Consider the following 27,320-nt stretch of genomic DNA (forward strand, 5'->3'; position numbering starts at 1 on the left):
GTACACATGCATACACAAACACTTCCAAGGACACACACTGGAAGAACGTGCATGCAGCTCTGTGGAGTGCTCATCTCTCCAGGGTGACTGGCAACTCCATTTAGTCTAGTCTCTGTATTTTTAAAAATATTGATCGTTTTTAATGGGTATGACTTGTAATCCCCTCCTCAAATGTATAAAGCTTCCCAGGTGGCTCAGATGGTAAAGAATCTACCTGCAATGCGGGGAAATGTGGGTTCGATCCCTGGGTCGGAAAGATCCCCTGGAGAAGGAAATGGCTACCCACTCCAATATTCTCCTGGGGAATCCCATGGACAGAGAAGCCTGGCGGACTGCAGTCCATGGAGTCACAAAGAGTTGGACACAACTGAGCGACTAACACTTTCACTGTAATCCCCCCCCCCCAAATATACAGCTATCTAAATAAGAAATGCCTGTGTGCAGATGCATCATCAGGTTGGGGCAAAAGGAAGCAACAGGGAATGGCCCTAGTCTGTGATGTGCACTTGGGGGAGCTGCCTGCCATTTATAAAAGTCTAGCCTCTGGGAACACAGAAAAGCACTTAGTAATGCAGTATTTCCTACTCATTCAAGCAAGGCTCATACAGTCATCCATAGCTGACCTGTAAGTGACCATGACCTGCATGGGAAAGTGAAGGGGACGGAGCAAAGGATTCTGTAGGAACCACAGAAACACCAATGCTCTCGCAGCTCCATTTCCCCTGAAGCCCTTTCCCATGAAGAAACCTCTTTCCAACTTGGCAGGCTCACTGGGACATCCAGTCATGGCTCTGTGACATGCCCTCACATTTGGCTTGCTGGAGGGCCAAGGCGTGTGTGTGGGGGGCCACCTGCTAGCGTGACAGTGGTTATTACTCACACGGCAGAGTGGACGTCAAAAGAGGTCCCCTGGGGCTGCACATCCAGGGCCTTGCTGCCCATCAGATTCACCTCGAAACCCCCAGTTTCCCGGCTCTACCACCACTGTCTCCTCCGGGCTGGGGCCCAGGCCCCCAAGCTCTGTCACAGCTCCCTGGCTGATTCTCAGTGGACCACCAAGTTGATAACCACTGGCCTAGAGCATGGGTGAGGCAGGATGGCCTAGAACCCTGGTCTCGAGGCAGACATGACTATGCATTGGCCTCAACACAGAATCTCTGAGTCCTGAGTTTGTTTATATAATCAGTGTCCTTTTAGTTCTCATCTCATGATGCTGCTCAGACTATTATGGAAAATGGGACACAATCTCTGACATCTAGTGGGCCCTCATTAATTGCTGGCTGGCATTACAGAGGGCAGATATGGAAGAGCTCTGGGAGTCCAACCCTGTCCTTTGAAGATGGGGGCCCTGAGACCCAGGGATGGGCAGCATGGCCAGAGGGTCCCGGGGGTGTCCGCAGATGCAGGGCCTGCCTCCACCACTCAGCTGCCTCTGGACCCACAGCCTTCATTCCCCCACAGCAGGATGCTGACCACCCCATCCCTGCAGGGCGGGCTCCCCCTCTCTGAGCGAGGGTACTTGCCTACTTCTCTGCCTTTCTTCTTATGAAGTCTCTAACCCCAACAAAGAAGCTTTCAGGGGCAGCTCTGCCACCAGATTACTGAGACCTGACTAGCAGGGGTGGGCGGGAAGGGGCTGGGGTGGGCTACAGGAGGCACACGAGAAGCCCTCCACTCAGCGGCCCCCCTCCCACCCAGGAGTGCTTACTATGGACATGGCCCACGGCAGGTGCTCAGTAAACAGCAGCTGAATGAATGCATGGACCGATGAACGCAAATGACCCAGCACCCAGCGAGCTCCGTTTCCTGTCTTCCGGGCCGTTCACTCAATCAGTTAAGGGCCACAGACAAGCTACCATGTTTCAGACTGAAATTTGGTCTCTTTTATTTTTGCCCGAAGACTTAAAAAGAAATCCAATATATCGAAAATAGAAATGTCTAAAATGGATCAGTAAGGAATGACTCAGTGTGGGCTTTACATAGGATCCCCTGCTGGGAGTCCGAGCTGGCAATAGCTATGCCCAACAAGATGTTCTTTTTTTTATTTTTATTTTTTAATTTTTCAGTGGGTTTTGTCATACATGTTCTTAATGTCTTGGGATCAACGGAAGCTGAATGCTAGGGAAGTGAGCATAGGAGCAGGTTGGGGGAGGATGGGGTTGGGGGGATGGGAAGGAAAGTAGGGAGGGCAGGGGCTGTGAGTTGCAAGGGCCTGGACTCCCTGGCTCACACTGTAGGTTTCAAGGTCTTTCATTTAACTGTGGGTTGGCTGTTCTCCTTTAGGGACTAAAGGAGCAAGACGTAGGGAAGGTAGGCCACGACCACCAGATGAGAAAGTTAATAGTGGGAACCACTGGCAAGGAAAGGGGCCTCCAGCTCTCTGAAATGAGAGTATGTGCCCCCAACTTTTCAGGCACTCACTGAGTGCTGCCAAGCCACTATTTCCCACTCAGCTCCACTTCGCCAGTGACTGCAGCTTTGCATTTTCAGATTTTATGGGGAGAGTTTTCAACGGTTGGCCTAAAGCACCCTGGCTGGACGGCCAGATCCCCAGCCAAACCTAAATAAGCTGAAGGAAGTTGACTGTGTGGACAGACATGCTCAGCCAGGCTGCACTAGCATCTGCTCTCACCAGGCCTCCAGGAGGCGTGGTGATCTATTGCAAGTTCAGTGTCTCCTCCATCAGGATCCCATGACTGCTTACTCATCTCTATTGCAAGAAATCGGCCTGGCTTTCCCTGCTGCTGGTTCCACACTGACATCATGGCTGGGTCACCTGGGCACCTGAGTGCTGCTGCCACTGAGGTCAGCCTGTCTGGTCTAGGGTGCTTGACTGAAATGGGTGGCCATCCTTCTGATCAAGCGTCACAGAGAGCTTGCTACCGTGGAATGACTTCCCTTCTCAGCATCATGTTGGGGGCAGCAGGTTCCCACCAAACTTCCAGACCCTTCTAAACAGCTTTACCTATGGCCATTTTCCAGTCTTTGTGGACTCCGTACAGCAAGCTGTGGGTGCAGTTCCCAGGCAGCCCCTACTTCCTCTAGGTGGGCCTTGTACTACCCGTGACCCTGCCCTTTCACTGGGAGGGCTTTATATTTTTTAACAATAAGGGAATCAGTAGCCACCTGCAGGACGGCCAGAGGCCACATCTCAACCTTCCCTGTTTACACGAAACAGAATGGGTTATGATCTGCTCATCGTTCACAGCTAGCTAGGGGCTAACACTAGCACTAGACCCCAGGAGGCCTGCGGTGTGGAGGGGGGAGGGCAAGTGAAGGATGGTGCCCTGGCGTCTTTTAGAAAGGAATGACTTTATCTCCATCCACCAGGACCAGCAGAGTACCATTTCATAATCAGGCAGACAAAGCCACCAATGTGATCCTCACGACCTGATAAACATTCATTAAAATGCATTTCAAAGCATGTGATGCCTTCCCCGCCCCCTAAATAATGAGAAAACAAAGGCAACCCTTCTGATAGGGGCCAACTTCAGCTCTGAAGTCAACATTATTTCTGGTTCTGTCTGAACAATGACATATGGCAATTCTTCCCTTTCTACACTTTAGTCTGGAATGGCAAAAAAAAAAGGCAACAAAATCTTGGAAAAAGGTCTAGGTTGTAAGAGTACAGTCTGGGCTCAGAAAACAGGCATAAATAGAAGAAAGAATATTTCATATATATATATGTATGTATATATTACTATTTCATATACATATGTATATAAATAAAACCAACATATATATATATATATTACTCATTCCAAGGAAGTCTGGCAGGCTGCTATAAACACTTAATTTTGGACACTCTAGCTGGTGGTTTAACAAGAACATCTACAAAAGGCCAGCAAAAATATACACTATCCGTTTTGTCTAAGAATGTAGGAGGGTGTACGTGTCCAAGAGAAACCATTTTTTCCCTCCAGAGGCCCTGAGCAAAAGCATCACGAAGCTGGAGATCGCCTGTGGCAGTGCAGTCTCCCCTGCCTCCCTCACTAGTGCCCCCTGCGGCTCAGCCGGGCCGGTCTGCTTTTGCTTCTCTCAGGCTCGCTCTCTCACAAGACTACCCACGCACCGTCAACACCTTCCGACTGCTGTTACATATGCTTCCAGTGAGTTGCCAGGAACCTCACACTGGCCAGCGAGCTTCGATTTCAAGGCCCCGGAGACAAGAGTGTTCCCCAGTAGACTTGCTCAGAACAGATGACATGGTGGGGCCTGGATGAGGCAGCCCCAGAATAGAATAAGGGACGATGCGGCAGGACCAGGACAGGGTTTGCAGGAAGAGAGAGGAGGCGAACTAAATATCCACAAACTAAAACTGACATTTCTGTAGCACAAACAGGACTTTCAGCAGAAAGACTTTCCAGAACTGTAAAGACCTGAGGCTGTAGAGAATCCCGGGGTGGATGGGAATGGCAGGAAATCCTGAATGCTGATTGGCTTCTAGAGGAGTCAGTTTGTCTCAGGAATGAATCTCTGCTAAGAGGTGGTTAGGAGCCAGAATCTCACCCGGGCTTGCCCTGAGCTGGCAGGCTTCATGCTTGGCAGAGGCAGGCTGGGGTGGAGGAGGGAGCCCTGGAGTGGCACCAGCAGACCTGATGGAAGTCTTACCACCTCCATCTGCTATGTGACTATGGGCAAGTCACTCCTCCTCTCTGAGCCTCTATTTCTTCTGCAGAATGAGTACACAGTTTGCTTGTCCTGGGTGCCTCACAGTATCTTTGAGGAGTACACGTCAGAAGCAGTCACTGTCGCTGATGTCACTCCTCAGGCCCTGGTCCCCAGGCTGCCACAGTGCCCTCCAGTGTGGGCCTTGGCTTGCTCTCTGGCAAATGAAGTCACATCATCTAGGATCCAGATATGGGGCTGAGAGTGGGAGGAGATGAGCAGCCTGGCACTGATGACGCTGACCTACAGCCAGGGGTGCTGCCTGCCGCTACCCGCCACTCTGGGCTCCAGCACCCTTTCCGCAACTCTCCACCAGCCCAGCCTGAGTGATCTGAACAGCAGCCCCCATAGATGGGGGCTTTCTAGAACTGTGTTCTCCCTCTCTGTAGTGTAGGCATACCAGGTGGAAAAACTGGTAGTTCTAAGACTGGCCTCAAACTCACAGAGGCAAATGGATTTAAGGGGCTCATAATTCATCCTGTACCACCGCCTAAGCAGCCTCCAAATGGTCCATCATTGACCAAGTGTTTCTTGAGTCAGAGCCAGCACTCCTACGCTGTCAGGACTGCTGGGCCCTAATGCCTGGCCAACCCCTCCCTTTCACATGAGGGTTCATGAGGTGCACAGCCAGGAAGAGCTGTGCCCATGGACCAGTTCAGTTTCTCTGACTCCCAGGTTGGCCTCTTTCCACTTGAAGAAACCCTGCCCTGGATTCCTCCAAACACCTCCCTAAATAGCATCATCAGGGGGATAAAGATGACTACTTGGGGGAGAAGAGAAAGATGGAGTCGCTTTCGAGTACCAGGATGGATTTGACAAGGCTGGTCTAGAGATTGAGCAGGTACTGCTTGTGGAACCAGACTAGAAGCTGAAGGTCAGAGGCAAGGGCTCTGTCCCAGCCTGGATGATTCTGCCCGTGAAGGACTCAGGTTAACAAGTGCATCTGCGTTTCACCTGAATTAGGCTGGTGTGCCCAGAAACATGCAGGGAAGGGGGAAAGGGAAGGCAGAGCTGAGGTTGGAGGCCATCAGGGCCACTGGGCAGACATGCGTTTCTGTATGTGAGGAGGGCAGAAGAGCCCTCAGAGTTCACTTAAGCCCAGTTTTCTCACTTCTCCCTGGGCTCTGTTTCTCAGTACTATGTGGTGCGAACTCTCCTAGATCCCTACCCAACTCTGAGCCTCAGGTTTCCCATCCACAAAGTGAATGGGTCCCAGCTTTAGTAAGTAGATGTTATGACTTTCTACCTGGACTGCTCCTGCAGAGAAAAGATAAATTCTCTTCTCTCCCACCTAAGAGGTCCTTTCCCCCTGGGGTACAGATAGGCCAAGGAAAGTCTGATGGTGCATAAGTGTCCTTGCCAGGAGCAGGACCAGTACAACACTTCCAATTCCAGACCCTCTTCAAGAAAGCACAACTGGCCCTAGCTCATCTGGGGTCACATTATGGTTCTGTCCCAAATATCTCTCCATGCCTTCTCAACATGGAACGACTGGAACACAGTGTGCGTGTGTGTATGTGGACTAGTCGTGTTGATACTGAGAGTAGCAGGTCTGCATTAGTTGCAATCTCAGTCAAATGACCTGCGCTTACTTACACATTCTATTACAGTCCTACCAGTCACCAGTTACCAGGAAGGCTGCCAGCTCTTGCACCACGTCTGAGGAAACAGTAGTTTAAATGAGGGAACAGAAAACCCATTGGGGATTGAACAGTAACCTCCTGCCCTGCACTCAGGTGCAGACCTCTGATTCTGTGGGAATGGAAGCTTTTACAGGAAGAGAGGGTTCAAAGAACCTGGCTTTGTAAGGTTTGAAGGCAGATCTTGAAGCTTAAGCAGAAGGGGACTACACTTCTGCCTCTGCCCCAACAATGGGCTAAATAAGATGGCAACAGGCTTTAGACCATCTCAGGAAAAGAATCTTCCTGCATGGGAAACTCAACAGCTGTGTAGGCGCGGGAAGAATCCAGAGACACCTGACTCATTTGGTGTATTCTGGAGGTCACATGCTTACTAAATAAGCACATTTTAGTGGATGGGCACCAACTTCTGGCTCTAAAATACACGAACTGCCTGCAGATGTATGCAGTCCAATGAAGAGATCTTCGAGTCAGGCTGTTTCAGCTCTGATGTCATAAAAGCAGAGGTTGGGAGGGAACATGGGATGACGAGCTTTGGGTCAGTGCACAGACCCTCCACGTGCTTTAGGTCCTCTCTTTTTTTCAGATTTATTGAGGTATGCTCAACAATAAAATTCTAATTCTTGAGGTTGTACAATTTGAATTTTTTTAAAAGTACACAATGTGATGATTTACTATAAGTATACACTGTGAAATGATTTAGGTCTTCTTTTTCTCAAAATGAGGCAAAATTCATAGAGCATAAAATTAAGCTTTTTTGAGTGTACAAGTCTGGGGCCTCTGGTATGTTCGCAGTGCTCTGCAACCCAAATGGGGAGAGTGAAGCTGCTTACAAATCTGTTATCAGAATCACGTGAGCTTAGAGATGGAACGTGAGCGTAGGGTCTGGCATGGTGCTCATCTCAAATACATAAGTCTCTCTCTTTCCACTCTTGAAAACACACTTTCTTGGTGGTCCTAAAATAGTCTGTAACACAGTTACTCAGCAGCATTTGCCGTTCGAGGCAGATCTGCCTTTACTCATTGGCGGCATTCCTGAACAGCTGTGTGCAAGGCTAACTTTTGTCAACCAGATCATCAATGCAACAAGAGTTTGCCATTGGAAGGAAATCCCCAGTAAAGGCTTTTATGAAGTGGAAGATCTCTTATCCAAACTTATCTTTCTTAAAGGTGTAGCACTTAGAGCTATATTAGCCTTTCTCCTAATGCAACTTTACTGACTTTCGGCCACAGACGTGTGGTGATGTTCCAGAGTTCCAAGGCACACAGCAGCAAGAGCAGTTTTACATATTGAGAATAATGACAACCTGAAACTATTCTTTTCTTTCACTGTGTGTGGAAAGTGTCTGTTAAGGCACCAGAGAATATGTCAGACAGCCTGAAAAATTTCCCCTGCCTGTGTGTGTGTGTGTGTGTGTGTGTGTGTGTGTTTGTGTGAATGTGATGGTGTTGGTGATGGAGGTGGTATTGGTGCTGGTAAATGAGGTGGAGGAGGTGGTGTTGGTGTTTGGAGGTGGAGGTGGTGTTGGTGTTTGGTGGAGATGGTGGTGGTGGTGTTGCTGTTTGGTGGAGGAGATGGTGTTGGTATTTGGTGGAGATGGTGGTGGTGGTGTTGCTGTTTGGTGGAGGAGGTGGTGTTGGTGTTTGGAGGTGGAGGTGGTGTTGGTATTTGGTGGAGATGGTGGTGGTGGTGTTGCTGTTTGGTGGAGGAGGTGGTGTTGGTGTTTGGAGGTGGAGGTGGTGTTGGTATTTGGTGGAGATGGTGGTGGTGGTATTGCTGTTTGGTGGAGGAGGTGGTGTTGGTGTTTGGAGGTGGAGGTGGTGTTGGTATTTGGTGGAGATGGTGGTGGTGGTGTTGCTGTTTGGTGGAGGAGGTGGTGTTGGTGTTTGGAGGTGGAGGTGGTGTTGGTATTTGGAGGTGGAGGTGGTGTTGGTATTTGGTGGAGATGGTGGTGGTGGTGTTGCTGTTTGGTGGAGGTGGTGGTGGTGGTGTTTGTTGGTGGAGGTGCTAATGGTGGTGGTGGTGCTGTGATAGGTAGTGGCCAGGGTGCTGATGGTTGAGGCACCACTCCTTCCTTCCTGGAAGGAAGGAAGACTGCTTCCTTCCTGGTCCACCTCACTGTAAGAAGCTGTACTGCCTCGGCCAGGGGAAGACTGCAAGTGTTAACAATTCTGAATGTGTTATTAACAGAAACCTCAAAACTGTCTCCTTGTCATCATTCATAACTACCATTTTCTCACTTGGAAAACTGAAGCTGAATTATTGGCAAAAACACAAGAGATTTTTGTTTGTTAAAATATTGTAAAGTAATTAGTCTCCAACTAAAAAATAAATGGAAAAAAATATTATCTGGATTACAAAAAAAATGCTGCCAATAAAGTAATTTTGTCAGATTTAAGTACAGGAAAGGGCAAGGCATTCTTAAGTTCCTTAGCTGTCATGTGGCTTAAAAACATAGGATGGACAGCAATCGGCTACTGTACTCTTAGCTCTTTGAAGCCATATATTCAGAAAGCAGACGTTGGATGTTGGTGTCTGGGGGCCGGCTTCCTGGAGATATTTTATATTGGCCAAGTTCATTGTTCTAAAAGTCCAAAGGCTTGACTTAAAGGAGAAAGAAAAAGAGGGAAGACAGTGCTGAGATTTTCTGACTGTGTCATGCAGACAGCCCTAACACTGGACAACTTTAGTGCCTCAAGCTTATTCCAGAAAAAGAGAGAGGCACGGAGCATCTGTTCACTGCCGAGAGGGAGGCTTCTAACTGTACAGAGCAGGGCTGTTTAGGGGACCCAGAACAGAGACCCTCTCAGAATAAGCACACACTGGGTAGAGGAGTGGGGAAGCAGACAGCGAAGGAGTTGGAATTCAAGTGGGACAGACAGTATACAAAGAGCAAGAACAAGAACAGAGTGTGAGCAGGAGCCTTCAGAGGACCGAAGGGGAGGGATGTGACAGAGTGTTCAGGAGGATGGGTGAAGATTGCTCCGGGCAGGAGGACAGAGGCCCTGGGGTGAAGCTAACAGCCTGTTCCGGGGACAGGCAGGTGGCCAGGATGCTTGGTGCATAGTGAGCCAGGGGGACACCTGTGGCTCACAGAAAGCTTTGCCACCTTGGGAAGGGGATGGATGGGAAGATGTCTGCAGTGGGAAACCACTGTCAGGGGTGGTTGCACCAACAAATGGCCAGCTCTGTCTATTTGGAAAAGGTCTGCCTGGATGGTGATGGGAGAGCTGTGGCCCAGGAGAGGAAGCAGAACTCCTGGAGAGGTGCCAGAATCTGTGACAGTCCCTCAAATGGCACAGAGCAGAGTACCCACTTAGGAGAGGAAACGACAGCCTTGGGGAAAATGATCCAAAGCCCAGTGACTGAGATCAGGGGCTGTAAAAATTTCTGTAAGGCTCGAAGAGTAACCATCTTAGACTTTGCAGGCCATGTACTCCCTGTTGAAACTCTAGAGTGGACAATATGTTAATGACTGGGTGTGACTTGTGCCAATAAAACTTTATTTAGAAAAACAGGCTGCGGGCCACACTTAGTCCATGGGTGGGAGTTTGCCTAGCTCTGGACCTACCACACAGGCATCCACCCCAAGGCACAGAGGTTATTTCTAAATTGCCTTCCTCACACTGCAGGGGCACACCTAGGCCTACCATTCACAAGACAGCAGCAGGCAACATTTTCAGAGCTGAAAAGTTTCAAGATTTCAATCATCATACAAGCTAGGTGACCATTTCTGAATGGGGTAAGGCATACAGTAGTCTCAAATGCCATGTTTAACCTTCACTAATGACAGTTGTTATTACTGCCCATCTGTTGGCAGGTGCTCTGCGGGTTCCATGAAAGGAAAGTTGGGGCTTCCTCCTCATCTCTGTACCCCCAGACTGCCTAGTCTCATGACAAGGCTCAGCTGGCATCTGCAGATGTGAATTAAGCCACGGAGCAAAAGATTTCCTGCAAATGACCCTGGTCGCTTCTATTCCCAGCACAAGGCCAAGAGGCAAGCATTTTCCAAAAATTGTGATGAACTCACTAACTGGCCCCATGAAGGACACCCCTTTGCCTTTTGTGTGTCCAGGGTCTCTTGTGTTTGACAAAGAGGGTGATTTGGAGACTTTTTGAGGGCTCTTCTAGCCAAAAGGGAAGGCAGCCACTGCTCACTGGGCATTCAGTTAGGGATGGAGTCAGGTCTCAGCATCATGAGAGCACCTGCCAGCTGACTGTCTAGGGGAGCAATGGACCTGGAGAAAAGCTCTGGGTGGGGAGCAGGAGAGGGAGTGTGCCCCACAGCCCCAGAAGGACGCAGACAAAGGCAGGTTGGTGCAGAGGGATCGGGGCAGGAGGGAGGAAGGGGTGGCACCAGCCACATGTGGGTCTTGGGTCTGGGTCCTTGGTGGTCAAACCCATCCTGGGATCCTGCATGACTTTCTAATTTTGTTGCTTTGGGGTTTGGTGATCTGGTGATGGGGGGAGGAGGGAGATGATGAGGAGAAAGGAAAGGCCAAGGGGCAGAAGGCAGGGTTTTGACAAATTACTGTATGTCGACTGCAGACATTAAAATCTGTAGGTCAAGCCTTAGCAGTTCATGCTTCCTGTCCCCAGGTCTAGAACTGGGCACCCCAGGGGCAGCTTATGACACACATCTCCACAATCTGAGCCACACTGAGTTCTCCAGCTAGGGATTTTCAATGAAAGTAAGAGGCTTCATCCTGCACAGGCCAACCCCAGAGTTTGATGTGCCTGGGGCCTGTGAACCAGGGCTACCCCATGCCAGCCTGTACACACCCCAGTGGGCTCTCCTGTCTCCCTGACCTGGGGTCCGACACTGTCCATCCTGCCCCCACCCCAGGGAGCTCAAGCTCCAGACACCTGTCATCTCAGGCCTGACGTCAAGGAAGTTGGGGCCAGGGGCTGGACATGAATGCAGCCATGGCAAGTGTGGGCTCCTGGAAGTTCAGAAATAGGCAGTGCCAGTGGGTGCCAGCTGCCAAGTAGACCTGCCCCTTCCAGCAGCCTCCCCTGAGCATGGACCACAGTGGATTTTCAGGTCACCGCTGTGCTGGATGGGGCTACCCAGGCAGGACCCGGATGCAGATCCCAGTGGTGTCCTGCCAGGCCAGCAGTGCGCTGCCCTCATGGAGGGGCCAGGCTGAAGGCAAGGCCTCTGCCTGGCAGGGTGTCTGGAACAGGGTCCAGCCCTCCCTGCAGGAAGAGGGGGTGGGAGGAAAGGAAGCGAACAGCAGCATGCTCCGTGGGGGGAATCCCCAAATAGAAAGGCGCACACACACACACTGCAGGCTGTGACCCAGAATGTTCAGAGTGGTACCACCTTGAGCTCCAAGGACACTCGTCTCCTATCACCCTTCTAAGTCAATGCCCATCACTGATCATTTTTTTTCAAAGTGCTAACAGTGTAATAACCTGTGTGGTTTACACTGAGTTCAGACCCATACCTTGTTCACAGTCATCTGACGTGGACAGAGGGCAGAGTCCCATGCAGGATCCCAGTAAGTCTCGAGGACAGCCACCTCCCCGAGGAGCTGATGCCTGGACTCTCCGACCCCCGGGTCCAGAAAGCTCCCCTCTCCTGGGGTCAGAGCTGCACAGGCACCACACTTGAAGCCTGCGTGAAGCAGGGGACACCAGGCTGCCTCTCCAGATTTCTAAGACAGCTGTTTTGACCACTTAGCACAGGATTCGGGTGGCTGTCCCTACCTCTCTATGGGGTTTTAATTATACTGGCTCTCAGCTCCCAGACTGGGCAGCTGGTGATGCCAGTCAGAAGGTTACAGGGAGCCATGAGTATGAAGTCAAGATGCCTCTCCACTCTATCTCTGTTTATGAGCCGTCTGCCACTGGAGTGAACTATCCAGGCAATCTAGGGCTCTGTTCTGTCCACTGCTATAGCCTGAACCCCAAGTTGTGCCTGACTGGGGATGACTGTCTGTCTGAATTCCCAACTGGGAAATGGGAAGCAGGCAAGGAAGAGGAGCTTTGGAGTCAGGGCACCTGGGTTTGAGATCTGAGTTTCCAACCTACTGCCCATATAATACTGGGAAAGACCCTCGGCGCCCTCCCTGGTGAAATGGAGATCTTGGTCCGCGTGTCACAGGAGTAGACAAACTACTATCTATGAAGGAGCATGCCCTTCTCCTCCCAGCTTCTGAGGACAGATCTGTTCCCAGTGGAGGAAGTCTGAGAAATCTGCCCTTGACTGGGAGCTGCTGTAGCCCAGTGTCTAGCACAGGGCTGGGTGCACAGGAAGGACCCCAGAAAAATGGCAGCATGGGCCCTCTGATCTCAGGAGGAAAAGGACTTACTCACACAAAGTGCCAGGCAGAGCCTGGGGATGAAATGCGAGGTCTCCTCACTGAGTCCCCCCTACTCTTTTTGCAAACAAAAGGGTGTGCTTCTGGGGCTGATGGGCACAAAGTCCCAAACTTAGCATGGCAGCAAGTGAATGGCCCTTCTCCTTTATCTGAAGCAGACAGACAGACAAGGCTCCTCTCTCCCCTTTCCTCAGCTCCATTTGCATTTCAAGGTGACAAGAAAGAAGAAGGGGTGATCGGTTGGTTTAGGTCATACCACGGGTGCAAAGCAGGCTGCACTTGGGACAACCCAAATGGGGACCCCTGATATACCTCCCCTTTTCATATTGTTCATGGGGTTCTCAAGGCAAGAATACTGAAGTGGTTTGCCATTCCCTTCTCCAGTGAACCACGTTTTGTCAGAACTCTCCACCATGACCCATCCATCTTGGGTGGCCCCACACGGCATGGCTCGTAGTTTCATTGAGTTAGGCAAGGCTGTGGTTCATGTGATCAGTTTGGTTAGTTTTCTGTGATTGTGGTTTTCATTCTGTCTGCCCTCTGATGGATGAGGACAAGAGGCTTGTGCAAGCTTCCTGATGAGAGGGACTGGCTGTGGGGGAAAGAAGCTATGGTTTTTCCAGTAGTCATGTACAGATGTTAGAGCTGGACAATAAAAAAGGCTGAGCACCGAAGAATTGATGGCTTCAAACTGTGGTGCTGGAGAAGACTCTTGAGAGTCACTTGGACAGCAAGGAGACCAAATGAGTCAATCCTAAAGGAAATCCACTCTGAATGTTCATTGGAAGGACTGCTGCTGAAGCTGGAGCTCCAATACTTTGGCCACCTGATGCGAAGAACTGACTCGTTGGAAAAGACCCTGATGCTGGAAAAGATTGAAAGCAAAAGGAGAAGGGGATGACAGAGGATGAGATGGTTGGATGACATCACCAACTCAATGGACATGAGCTTGAGCAAACTCTGGGGGATGGTGAAAGAGGACATGCAGAGGACAGAGGACACACCAGGAGCATGCCATGCCTTACCTTTTCTGACTGTATGTCTAATACCTTAAAGCTTCCATTTCATCTGGAGCTGCCTTATGAAGGGAATAGATGGCTGTTCAGAGCTGGGGAATCTTTACAACTTTGGGTGGGGTGTAGACTGAGACAGAGACAACTGAGTTCCAATTCCACCCGAGCTCCAAAGCACACCCACCTGGCATGCTAGTATTTGAGAGATTTGTGTGCTATCATCAATCCAATCACCATGCTGGGGGAGAAATGGATGGAGATCTTAACTTCAAAAAGAGGGGCCAAATGTTTTGCCTTCTGCTAAAACTTCATACACTCACTGCCGGGACTGGATGCCTTATTAAGCTTGAGTGGATGCCCAAATGTTCAAAAGGTAAAACTCCAGATCACACAAGAGTCATTAAGCAATCAGGCAGCTGAATGAATGAACAAATGCTGAAAGGGTGCTGTGCTTTCTTATGATAACTACTCCCACCTGACATGTACTCAGGGTTTTGTGGTTTTCAACATGATTCAGAGCCAAGAGGCAGCAGAGGCCATCAGTGAAGAAAGCAGGCTCTGAGCTCTGCTGTGTCTTGGTTCTGTGACTTTGTCAAGTTCCTTAACCTGAGTCTCAGTTTCCTGGAGATAGCCTCTTTATCTTAGGGTTATTCTCAGGATTACAGGAGATAAGGCACCCTGAATGCTTAGCAAGTGCCTGGCACCTAGTCAATTCTCAAATAAAAGTGGCTATTCTTACTCCTGGTTAATTTGATCTTTGTCCTCAGGGTGGGCAAAGGATGGCCAAAGCCCCATAGCTAGTTAGGAGCAGAAGCAAGACTGGAATCAGGTGTCCAGAGCCCTGGTCTTAAGCCAAGAGCAATCATCACATCGGATGCATATTTTCCTGCATGGGAACTCACAGTGATTCACATGGAGATCCCAGGGCTGTTTAAAAGAACTCTCCTTTGGGACTGATATAATTTTATGAACAGATCTTGACTTGAAAGTAGTTTTTTTGTTAGTCCGTTTCTTGGAAAAGGACAAGAAAACCAGGTAAGCTGATGTCTGTGTCAGACCTTCTCCACCGAGGATGCTGGCAGGAAGGGACAGGGTGGTGTTAGGGAAGTGCTTCCAGAAGCACAGAGTTTCTCAGGATGGGGCTGCGGGGTATCACCCCTGGACACATAGAAAGCATCTGAGGGAAAGCAAGCACAGGAAACAACCAAGACCACAGTCCCTCCACACCTGAGAAGCACCAGCCCTGCTCCCGCCAAGGACAGCCTCTTGCTGCTACCAGTCTGGGTCCTGTACTTATCTGGACAGCAGGTTTCATGGTGAACTGACTGGCCATTATGCTTTGAATCTGTCTGTCTCTGTCCACAATCAAGGGGTTGCTGAGCTACTCAGCATGTGGGGTGTGTAGGTCAGAGCTCCATGTGGGTACCAGTTAACTTACTGAAGCTGCCGGGGTTGACCAGCCAAGAGGAGTCAGTTGGGCTCAAACCAAGAGTTGCCCTGGCTACTGGTGGCCATGTCAGCAGTGCCTGGCTTGGCCAGGCTCCACATTTACCCATCAGGCACAGCCAAGAGAGTGGGTTCCCTGAGTGTCAGACCCTTCAGAGGCCACAGGCATCTTCTAGGAAGATGAACATGGCTTTTATTGCCAAGAGGACTTATCCGAGAGACTTGCTTTTGGAGCCTGAGGCTTATTTTTTTGGATATGCTCAACTGAGGCAGGTCCTTGGTCTTCCAGGATGGCTTGGACTTTTGGAACCAGCTCACTCAGAGCCACAGAACAAGAGGTGTTGCGGAGGAGGGAGAAGGGCTGATTTTGATCAGGTCCAAGGTATGATGCTAAAGCAATGCATGTGCATTTTTGGCCAGGCTTACAAAGGACTCTAAAGGCCACCTGCCAAGAGAAGCCAAGCCCAGAAATCGTGTGAACCAGGGCTGCTTCTTCAGAGTGAGGGCACGGGTGGCCGCTCAGAGGACATGTTCTAGGAGGAACCCATCCCGCATCCAGATCTACACCAGTCAAAAGGAAACAGGTTACTTAACTAGTCACACTTTACACAGGGGTGGTGGGGCTCATGGGGTAAGAGGAAGAGGATCCTGCACCTAAAAACCCCATCACAATCTTTTCTCCTTGGGATGGAAACAAGTATGGAACAAAAGAGAAATTGCAAGACCCACCGAAACTGAGCATGGTCTCTGGAGGTATCACCAAGAGGTTTTCCTTCACAGACTTAACTCTTGACCATAAAAGAGAAGCAAGAGATAGAAAGGGTAATGGGGATGGAGGGTGGAGACTGACTTGGAAAGATGCCTGATGGGAGGGTTGGCAATTTGGAGGACAGGATATAGGTAAGTAACTGCTCCCTCTCTGCCATCCCATCTGATTGGTATCCTTTTTGAGCTGGAACTCCAGTAAACAAAGTTTTGTAAATGTCTCAACTAGATACCACCTTCTCAATATATTGTTAGTGGCAGACAACAAGGTCAAAAAAGAGAAAAAAGATTTCAACCATGTCCTCACTCCCTGACAGCTGTGCAAAGATCAGAATTCTCACCTAAACAGAAAACTGACTTATTGTAGACTGCCCTTGGAATTGGAGAAGCTGGGCCCTCTAGTTATGTGAAATGACATTACCTCAAAGCCCCCAGCTCCCATTTCTCTGAACAGGAAGGAAGCAGACCCAGGGGTCTAGAAGAGCCATTTCCTCTCTGCTCTATTAATTGCCAAGATTAAGCAAGCCACTCCTTTGTGGACCTAATGCACTGAGATAACAGTCATTGTGCTTGCAGCACCTCCTAGTAACTAAGCTAACTTGGTAGACTAGTGAGGTTGCAGGCTTTTATTGTCAGTCAACCAACCAATGGCTCCCATGTCCCTTTCTAGAACCCTGGCTCCCCAAACTACTTCTGGAATCCCTAACTCTTGAGTTTCGCACTCATGGATGATGTCTGAGTTCCGAGGGAGGCAAGCAGAAATTTGTCAGGTGAGTTTTTAAAAGGACATCAGGGCCAGAGAGTCGAATGGGAGTATCTTTCAGCACCCTACTCACTGGCTTCCTGTTCTCAGTGGTACTAGGAAGCTAATATAATACATCCAGTGCCTGTCATCCCCAAATTCCTGGCTTCCATTAAGAGAAAGAGGACACTTTTTTCCTTTTTCACCCTTCATCTCTTCTTAGTTGAAGGGGTGTATGCAGAGAGAGCTGGACTGGGAATCTAGACAGAGCCTTGGACTCTCCTGCTCTTCCTGAAACTCACAAGGGGCAGGGTCAGCACATCTCCTGGATCTTTTCTAGGTCACATTTCAGTTTCTTTACATTTGGGGTTGGTACCTCGCCACGAAGTTTGCACAGAGAATTTCAACAACACATCTTACGTTCAAGTTTACAGTTAGAAGCATTCACAGCCCCCCTCCCCCCATAGCCCATTATCTGACCGATTCCTGGAGCTTTCTGGGCTCCTGACGATTTCCCACCATGGCGAAATGGGGAAGCATGCTCTTGACTACAAGTCGACTTTTCCAGTCATCCATTGTTTGACCTGCAATTTTATTCTTGACTCTCCCAGGTGCTTCCCAAACGACCTAGACACAGGGCTTAGGGAGACAAAAAGTACACTGTCTTTCAGACACAAAGATGAGACCATTGACCCCGTGAATCACAGACTTGCATTCCGAGGACAGGTTTGGGTGGAGCTGGCTACGTGCATTTTTCTTATCTCTCTTTCCACCCCACCACCCTCATTGAGCCCTTCCCACCTCCAGGGATGAGGGGCACTTCTGGTAGGCAGTTGGCTGGGATGAGATGGCAGTCTCTGGAGAGCTGAGGGATGGGTGGAGGAACAGCCCGATGTGACTAAATGACATCGGGCTTCAAGGCAGGGAAGGCTTTTCGGCAGGACACCATGAGATCTTCCGTTCTCTAACACAGAATTTTTTTTTTTTTAATATGAAAACCAAGGTGGTTGGATCAGGTGATGGCTTAACTGCCCTTTCAGCTCTATTGAAGCCTTCAGTCCACAAAAGGGGCACCTGCCAACTGTGCCCCTGTGAGCACCCAACCAAGTGAGCGAACTAATAGGTCATGACCCGACAATCACTGGAAGGAAGCAATGGCTGTTGGAAGGGGCTCATGAAATTCCGGTGCACTGGTTTACAAAAAGGTAACCGAACCGGCTGCGATCACGATCACGGCTGTCCCAGCTGATGCCCTCTATGACAGACCAGCAGACGTGCAAACCCAGGGATAGCAGATGTGTTTTATTTCTTTTTATTTCTCAGGATGTAGACATGGAATTAGAGCTCTGCCAAGAGATTCATGTATGAGGGAAGCTCTCCTTCCCTAGATCTCCTTGGCAGGACAAACACAGGTCTAAAATTTCCGTGTCCACATATCTGGCTCTGGGAAAGTGGAGAAGTACTTTCCCCATTCCCCCACTGCAGACAACTGAAACATCTGGGCCTTACATATAAAACAAGCACCAGAAGACCCTGAAAGGTAGGCAGAAGAAAGCAAACCAGATAAAGACCTTGGGACATAGGGAACGACGCAGTGGCAAGCTCCCTGGGTTTTCTTTTTGCCTCATAGATCCCAGACTGGAACTGAAGAAACAGACAACCCGAAGTACCAATGAACACAGCCAAAACAGCTCCTGCAAAAGTTTCCTCTCTTTACTCAGAGGGCCAGAAAAGGGGCAGTCTCCCAAGACTAAAAACTTATATGCAAGAGCCAGTCTTCTTCAGCTAAACACCACAGACAAAAGGGTGGTCCCACCCAGTCCCATCAGCAAAGGCCAGTTGGGGGCCTAGACTCCATCCCGCCCCGAACAGAAATGAGTCATCTTCCCTGCTCCTGCCAGGGTGGTGTTAGAAGAGGCCGCACAGAGTCAGGACATTTGCCCCTCCACAGGGTCATGAGTCCACATCCCATCCCTTTTAATGTCAGTGGAGGTCACATGGGGAACACTAATGAAGCACTCTTACCCACCCCACCCAGGGTGGTATTAGCAGAAGCCCAGTGGGGAGCTGGAACTATCATCACTGCCCAGCAGTAACGAGAAGCTCCAACCTCCTTGGTGTCAATGAAGGCTAAGTGGAGAATCTGGATTTCCACAGCTACCTGGCAGAAATGAGACAGCGCACCCCTTTCCCTGCCAGAGCATTGTCAGAGAAAGCCAGCTAAACAGAAGATCTAAATGAGTGCTGAGAATCACACTTCAGGTATGGAAGGGGAATCCAAACATTCTCAGATGAATGAAAACTGAAAGAATTCAGTAACAACAGACTTCTGAGAGAATGGCTAAAGGGAGCTCTCTAAACAGAAAGGAAATGATAAAAGAAGACATTTTGGACATCACTGAGGAAAAAGGAATCATGGAAAGAGACAAAATATGGGTAAATAGAATAGACTTTCCTTTTCCTTAAAGTTTTCTAAATTATATTTGGCAGCTGAAGAAACATAACATTGCATGCTGTGGTTCTAAATGTATGTGGAAGAAATATTTAACACAATTACATTATAAACAGAGGAGAGTGGTAAAGGGGTGAAAAGAGAGGTAAGGTTTCTATACTTCACTCAAACTGGTAAAATGCTGACATCAGTAGACCCTTACAAGTTATGTATATATGATGTAGTACCAAGAAACACCAAAAAATGGCATACAGAAAGATACATGTAGAAACACCATACACGAATCAGCAAATGAAATTCTAAAAAATTTTCAAGTCACCCACAGGAATACAGGAAAAAGAAAGTAGGGACAAAAACAGAGAGCAAACAGAAATTAAAAATAAACTGGCAGAATTAAGCACTAACATCAATAAGTACATTAAGTGAAAATGATCTAAATACAGCAATTAAGAAGAGACGTTGACAAGAGTCAATCAAAAAAAACAACACAAACATAACACAACTATATGCTGTCTGCAAGATGCTCACCTCAAATATAATGATATGGGCATGTAGAAAGTAAAAGGATGAAAAAACTTTTAAAAACGAGCAGGGGTGGCTCTAGTAACATCAAATAACTTCAGAACAAAGAAAATGAACAGGCACAGAGACGGGCAAAGGATCAGTCTACCAAGAAGACAAAGTAATTCTAAATGTGTATGCACCAAACAAGACAGCTACATGATATATGGGTCAAAATTAACATTAACTGAAAGAAGAAATAGAAAACTTGACATTCATAATGGAGACTTCAATGTCCTCTCTCAATAACTGATAGAACAATTAGAAAATCAGCAAGATATAAAAGAGCTCAACACCACGGCCATCTAATAAGATCTAATTGCTATTTATAGAACACCCCATCAAGAAAACGGTAAAATTTACATTCTTTTCAAGCATCCAAGAAATATATACCAATACAGACACCATTTGGACTATAAAACAATCCACAAAAATTTAAAAGAGTTGAAGTAATACATGGTATTTTCTCTGGCTACAGTGGAATCAAATTAGGAAACAAAAACAGAAATGACAACAGGAAAATCTCCAAACACTTGGAAACTAAGCAACAAACTTTAAAAAAAAAACTCAGGAGTCAAAGAGGAGGTCTCAAGAGAAATTTTTAAAATAAACTGAACTAAATGAAAATGAAAATATATTACATCAAAATTTGTGGGACACAAGTTAAAGCTGTGCTGAGAGAGATATTTACAGTTATAACAGAAATATATAGAGGGAAATATATATAGAAATATATACAACAGAAATATATAGAGGGAAAGTCTAAGATCTATAAGTTTCCACCCAAGGAACCAAGAAAAAGGAGAATAAACCCAAAGCAAACAAAGAAGGGAATATAAAAAATAGATATTAAAATTAATATTGAAATGATATTAAAAACAGCCAACAAGCACATGTAAAGATGCTCAGTATGAAGAGATGTTAGAGAAATGCAAATCGAAACTATGACATACCACTTCCTACACAGTAGGATGGCATAATAAAAAAGGGGAAATAACAAGTGTTGACAAGAATGTGGAGAAATTGGAACACTCATACATTGCTGGTGGGAACTGAAACATTACAGCTGCTGGGGAAAGCAGTTTGGCAGTTCTTCCACAAAAACTAACAACATGGAATTACCATCAGACCCTGCAATTCCATTCCTACATATATACCCAAAAGAAATGAAGATCGGTATTCAAATATTTCTACACAAATGTTCACAGTAGCATTATTCATGATAATCAAAAGGCGGAAACAACCCAAATGGCCATCAATGTGTAAACAGATAAACAAAATTTCCCTTGTCCTTACCACTGACCTATTCAGCCATACAAAGGAATAAATTATTGGTATATAGATAAAACCTGCTAAGTGAAACAAGTCAAGTCACCAAAGGTCACATATTATATGATGCCATTTATACAAAATATCCAGAATAGCTGAATTCATGGAGACAGAAAGCAGATTGGTGGTTGACAGGGACTGAGGGCAGGGGAGAAGGGGGGACTAACTGCTTACTAGAGATGAGGCTTTACTTTGGGTGATGTAAATGTTCAGGATCTAGATAGAGGAGATGGTATAGTACATTGTGAATGGACGAATTCCACTAACTGTCATTTGAATTTCACCTTTATTTGTTTGGAAAACCCACCAAATGCTGGCAAAAATGAGAGAAACTGGATTAGTCATGCATTGTTGGAGAGAATGAAAAAATGGCAAAGCTACTCTGGAAAACTGTTTTGGCAGTTTCTTAAAAACTGAACATGTAATTATTACACGGCCCAGCAATTGCACTCCTAGGTATTTATCCCAGGGGAATGAAGACTTGTATTCATACAAAACTTGGCAAACAAGCATTTACAGTAGCTTTATTCAAGATAGCCTCAAACCAGAAACAACCCAGAAATCTTTCAATGGATGAGTGATTAAACAAACTGGTACCTACATACCATGGTATACCACTCAGCAATAAAAAGACATGACTGTTGATAATGACCTGAATGAGTCTGTAGAGAATTATGCTGAATGAAAAAAAGGCAATCCCCCAAACTTAGCCACTGTGTGATTCCATTTATATAACATTCTTAAAATGACTATAAAAAACTATAGAAACGAGCTAATTAGATGTTGCCAAGGAGTAAGGAAGGGGTTGGTGTGGAAGGGAAGTGGATGTGTCCATCAATGGGTGAAATGAGGGATTCATGTGGAGATGGACATGTTCTGTACCTTGACTATACCCATGTTGGCATCCCAGTTGTAATATAGCTTTGCAAGATGCTATCATTAGGCAAAGCCAGTTAAGAGGGCACAAGGGATCTCTTTGCATTATTTCTTACACCTGCATGTAAATCTACAATTGTCTCAAAACCACAAATTCAGTTACAGTCATATGATCATATTATTTGATGCAGAAGAAGCACATCACGAAATTCAACACCCATTCATGATGAAAACTCTCAGAAAACCAGGACTAGAGAGGAACTTCCTCAACTTGGCAAAAAGCATCTGCAATATTTCTACAGTTAACATCACATTTAATAATTAAAGATGAAAGCTTTCCCTCCAAGTTCGGTGACAAGGCAAGGATAACTACTTTCACCACTGCTCATATCAAATCAATATGTTGAACGTCTTAAACTTACACCATGTTGTGTATCAAATATATCCCCAAGAAAACAAAAAACAATAAAACAAACAGTACTGGAGGTCTTAGCTAGTTCATTAAGGCAAGAGAATGAAATAAAAGGCATACATATTAGAAGTAAAACTATCTCTATTTGTAGGTGATATGATTTTCTACATGGAAATCTTAAAAAATTTACAAAGTATATCCTAGAACTAATAAACAAGTTCAGGAAGGTCTCAGGATACAAGATCAACGTATAAAAATCAATTGCACTTATAAATGCCAGCAAAGAATGCATGGGCACTGGGATTAAAAATACAGTACAGTTTACTATTGCTCAAATAGTGAAATCAAGCAAATCACATCCAGGACTTGTATGCTAAAAACTATGAAACACTAATGAAAGATCAAAGATGCTATAAATGAATAGAGGGATATTCTGTGTTTACAGAATGAAAGACTCAGCATTGTACAGAAACCAATTTTTCTCAAATTGATACACAGCTTTACCAAATTCCTATCAAAATCCCAGCATAATTTTTGATAGATATAGATAAAATTATTCTAAAATTTCTATGGAAATGTATGGGAAGTAGAAGAGGTGAAACAATTCTGACAAAGAAGAATCAAGTGGAAGGAATCAACTTACCTGGTTTCAAGACTGCATTAAATAAGATAGTGTGGTATTGGCAGAGGGACAGACACATTGATTACTGGAACAGAACAGATTCAGGAAATAGATCCACATAAATATGCCCAACTGAGTCTTGACAAAAATGCAAAAGCAATTCAGTGCAGGAATGGCAGCATTTTTAACACATGATCTGGAACAATGGAACATCTATAGGCAAAAAATAAACTTCACACTCAATCTCATACCTTACACAAAAATTAACTAAAAATGGACCAAAGAGTTAATTGTAAGATGTAACAGTACACAAATTTTAGAAAAAGGTAGGAGAAAATCTTTGGGATGCAGAGCTAGGCAAAAAGTTCTTTCTTAGACTTGACAGCAAAAGCATGACTCATAAAAGGGAATATTGATAAATTAGACCTTATCGAACATAAAATATTTGCTCTGTGAAAGACCCTGTGAATAGGAGGAAAACATTGCCAACCTCCTACCTGATAAAGGACTAGTATCCAGAACATAAAAAGAATCTCAAAAACTCAACAGTAGGAAAAACAAACCACCCAATTAGAAAATGGGAAAGACATGAAAAGACATTCCACTGAAGAGTTTCTATGGAAGGCAAATCAGCACATACACAGATGTTCAATATCATTAAAGAGTTGTAAATTAGAACCACAATGAGATTCCACTACCTACTTATCTCTCTCTCTCTAGTCACTAGGTCGTGTCCAACTCTCTTGCGACCCCATGGACTGTAGCCTGCAGGCTCCTCTGTCCATGGAATTCTCCAGGCAAGAAGACTGGAGTGGGTTGCCATTTCCTTCTCCAGGGGATCTTCCTGACCCAGAAATCGAACCCGGGTCTCCTGCATTGCAGGCAGATTCTTTACCAACTGAAGTATGAGGGAAGCCCCACCTACCTATCAGAATGGCTAAAATAAAAAGCAGTGGCAACACCAAGAGCTGGTGAGCATGTGGATCATCTGGACCACTCACTGCCAGTTGGAAATGTAAAACTAGCCACACAGCTATAGGATGACACAGCACTTGCACTCTAGGGCCTTTATTCCAGAGAAATGAAAATTTATGTCCACACAAAACCTACTATCATCAAACAAGCTACCCATTTAGCTCTAAGGGAAAAAAGACAAAGTTGAAAAAAATAATGCTGCTTTGGCTCTTAAAGACTCCACTCTACCAATCTGTTGCCCTGCCTTCTTTGCGGTTCCCAGCAGCCCAGTATAGAGAGGACAGGTGACGGCAGCAGTTGGAGCTGTGTGGATGAAGGCAACCTCAGCATTGCATCACTACGCTTGGGGACCAGCTGGGCCAGGGGAGAATGGCCAACAGGAAACCCAGGTGAGAGTTCCCTGGCTGGAAACTGATTTGGTCCAAGTCAGAAGGGGTCTCCTGCAACCAGCACCCCAGCTTCTCCAGCCGTGACCTCATTTCCTCTTTGCCTCTAGAGGAATCCAGGCCCGGGAACCAGCCCTCAGGCAAACCTTTCTGCCACAGAAGCAGTGTGCTACCTTAGCACACACGGCGCCAGCTCGTGCTCCTTCTGCCCTGGCAATATCCATGAACAGCTAGACAGGAAGCCTAATGTCTCCCATTAACAGAAACCCAATCCCAGCAATGTTTCCAAGCACAATCCAAGGTTGTGGATGAACTCCCAAATCATCTGCTACACACACTTTGGATTTCAGCCTCAGAAATCCATGTGAATTCAGCTTTCTCTATTCACATTGGCTTTAATACAGAGAGAAAATGCCACCCCCCTGCCTGGATCATCAAGTAAGTCAATGCTCCAGGGAGAGGTTTGGCTCTGGGGTTCAGTAGCCTGTTGATATAGGGAATGGGGTGGGGTGAGGGGTGTCCTCCCAGCTCAGGTTCAGAGCAGAGGCTTGCAGGCAGTTTCTCTTGCCTTCTGCCCAGGCTCTAAAGGCACCTGAGGGACCCCAGGGACCCCAGGGATCACCAGCTCACTGCTCCCTGCCTTAGCCAAGGGCTCTAGTGCCGGACGTCTTGCTGTGGACTGTGGACTCGGCCAGATGTCTGATGTCCATCTCAATGTGCCAGTCGGGGTCAGATCTCCGGGCATGACAAAGGAAGGAAACAAACCAAATCAAAGGGACTTGGCAAGGAGGCAAGGGGAGCATGAGGATGGAGCAACCCTGAAGGACTGAAATTTTTCCAAGCAACAGAGTCCAAGGCCCGTCCCCCGAGGAAATAAGGAGCAGAAAGCTTTGGGCTTCAGACTGAAAGGTACAAAGGCGAGCTACACAGGAAGGCCAAGTTGACCCCATATCTCTCATCCTAGCTGCTTCTTCCCCTACGGTCCCTGGATTGGGTGAGGAGAAGGGTCCTGCTCAGCCATTCCCATAGGAATCTCTGAGACCATGAGATCTAATCCCAGGTCTCTGGTTTGTTGGGTGTATTTTGAGTTAGGATAGGAGACACTGGGATATTAGAGTTCTCATTTTTTTTCAAGGGTGAAATTTAGCTTCCAAACGAAAGAAAAAGTCAAACGACCTCTGGACTTCAAATGTGCTTATAGAGGAATGGAACCCAGCCAGTCAGGTGGAGGTAACAGGATGGCAAAATAATTCAAGTCTGTCTTCAGACATGTACATTGGTGTTAACATTGAATCGTGGCCATCCCATTCATGTTGACATCCTGACCCTCAGTACCTTAGGGTGTGACCTTATTTGGAAAAAGGGCAGTTACAGATGTGATTGGAGTAGGGTGGGCCCTTAATTTAATAGGGCTGGTGTCCTTATGAAAGGGGGATATTTGGACACAGGAGGGTGGCCCTCCTGATACCTTGATTTCAGACTTATGCTTTCTGCAAATGTGGGAAAATTCTTGTCTTTGGTTTAAGTTTGTGGAGCCTTGTTATAGCAGCGCTAGCAAACTCATATACCAAGGAGAAAAATGCTAAAGGGAAGGCACAGGTGCCAGTGAGGCTGGCCTGTGTCCACAGCCAAGGGGGCTCCCTCGGGGAGCTTCAGGGCTTGTTTACTCTTCGGGGGTAAAGGATCCTCTTGTTTGGATGACTAAGAGCTGGAGTGTTCTGAGCCCAGGGCCATCTGTGACTCTCGGCACTTAAAGAGCACGCAGTTCTGGACTCTTATTATTTGGCCTGTCCCACCACCTGAAGACAGGGACCTGGGCAGCTGAGAGCTGGAGCATCCAGCCCAGGGCTCTGCTCATGGCGAGAGCATCACAAACTTGTGTAGACAAAACTGGCTGGGGTGCAGGGCTGTGTGGAAAGTAAGAGAAAGCAACAGGAAGGAGGCATCTCCAGTGGAGAATCACAGGGTGGGCTGAATACATGCCAGGAGGCCAAGGCCACTGCTACTCTCCAGACCACCAGCAAAGAACGTCTGGTGGGAACAGATCCAACAACCCACTGCCATCAATCACAGCCACAGTGGGCTCTAATCGTAGCAGATGACCCTGCCACAGTGGGCTCTAATCGTAGCAGATGACCCTGCTCTAAAAGGAACTGGCTGCTGTGAATTCCGATTTGCCACGAGAGATGTTGATGTGAAGGTGTAAGGAGTCAAGTAAGATGCCCTAGTCCAGAGGAGCTTGTCCTGGGTGAAACAGGCAGAGTCCAGGCTGGAGTCAGGTGGGTCAAAGGTGAAGAAGACTGGCCTTCTAGATGTTAGGAGAGTCAGGGCTTCGAAGCCCAAGAACAAGCCCTGAAACAGGAAGGCTGGCTTCTCAGTCATGACTCTTTAACCTTGAAGACTCAGTTTCTTCACGTGTAAAGTGCAAAGTTCTATACAGAAATCTAACAGCTACCACTGAGTGTTTATGGATTCAAACTTGGGTGGCCTAGAACCATCTGAAGGAGTCCGTCAGTATAGAGCCTTGGTGACTTGTTGGACGGGAGTCCATATGTCCCTAGGCATGCATAACATGTTGTTCAAGATTTCTGTGCCTTTGAAAGGAGCGCGTTGAGAGTATCTAAGAGCCACAAGGCATGTAATTACAGGTTAATAAATACCTCAGTATTTTAAAACACTGCTTTCCATTTTTTAAAAGTTGACTTCAAAAAGCCCAAAGTGATGTGGAGCAATTGGAACCCTCACATATTGAGGGTGGGAATGTAAAACGGTGCAGCCATTCTGGAAAAGAGTTTGGCAGTTCCAGGATAAGTTAAGCATAGAATAGCCACGAAAGTGTGAAAGTGTTAGTCACCCAGTCATGTCCGACTCTTTGTGACCCTATGGACTGTAGCCCGCTAGGCTCCTCTGTCCATGGGATTCTCTAGGCAGGACTACTAGAGTGGGTTGCCATTTCCTTCTCCAAGGGATCTTCCCGACCCAGGGGTCAAACCTGGGTCTCCTGCATTGCTGGCAGATTCTTTATTGTCTGAGCCAGCAGGAAAGCCCCAAATATGACCTTATAATTCCGTTCTTGGGTATAATACAGCCAAGAGAAATGAAAACA

At 47.1% G+C, this 27,320-nt stretch overlaps 1 protein-coding gene across 5 annotated transcripts in view; it reads right to left on the reverse strand.

Moving 5' to 3' along the window:
• MAMLD1 (mastermind like domain containing 1) overlaps window positions 1–27,320 on the reverse strand; it is a 108,688-nt gene that overhangs the window by 37,870 nt on the left and 43,498 nt on the right. For all 5 annotated transcript variants that reach the window (XM_065916379.1, XM_065916378.1, XM_065916377.1 and 2 more), the window contains exon 2: window positions 17,082–17,240. In XM_065916379.1, the coding sequence (XP_065772451.1) occupies window positions 17,082–17,177 (96 nt within the window). In that variant the 5' untranslated portion in view covers window positions 17,178–17,240. The remainder of the gene's footprint in view (window positions 1–17,081; window positions 17,241–27,320) is intronic.

This window comes from Muntiacus reevesi, chromosome X (genome assembly GCF_963930625.1).
Source record: "Muntiacus reevesi chromosome X, mMunRee1.1, whole genome shotgun sequence".
Lineage (NCBI taxonomy): Eukaryota > Metazoa > Chordata > Mammalia > Artiodactyla > Cervidae > Muntiacus > Muntiacus reevesi.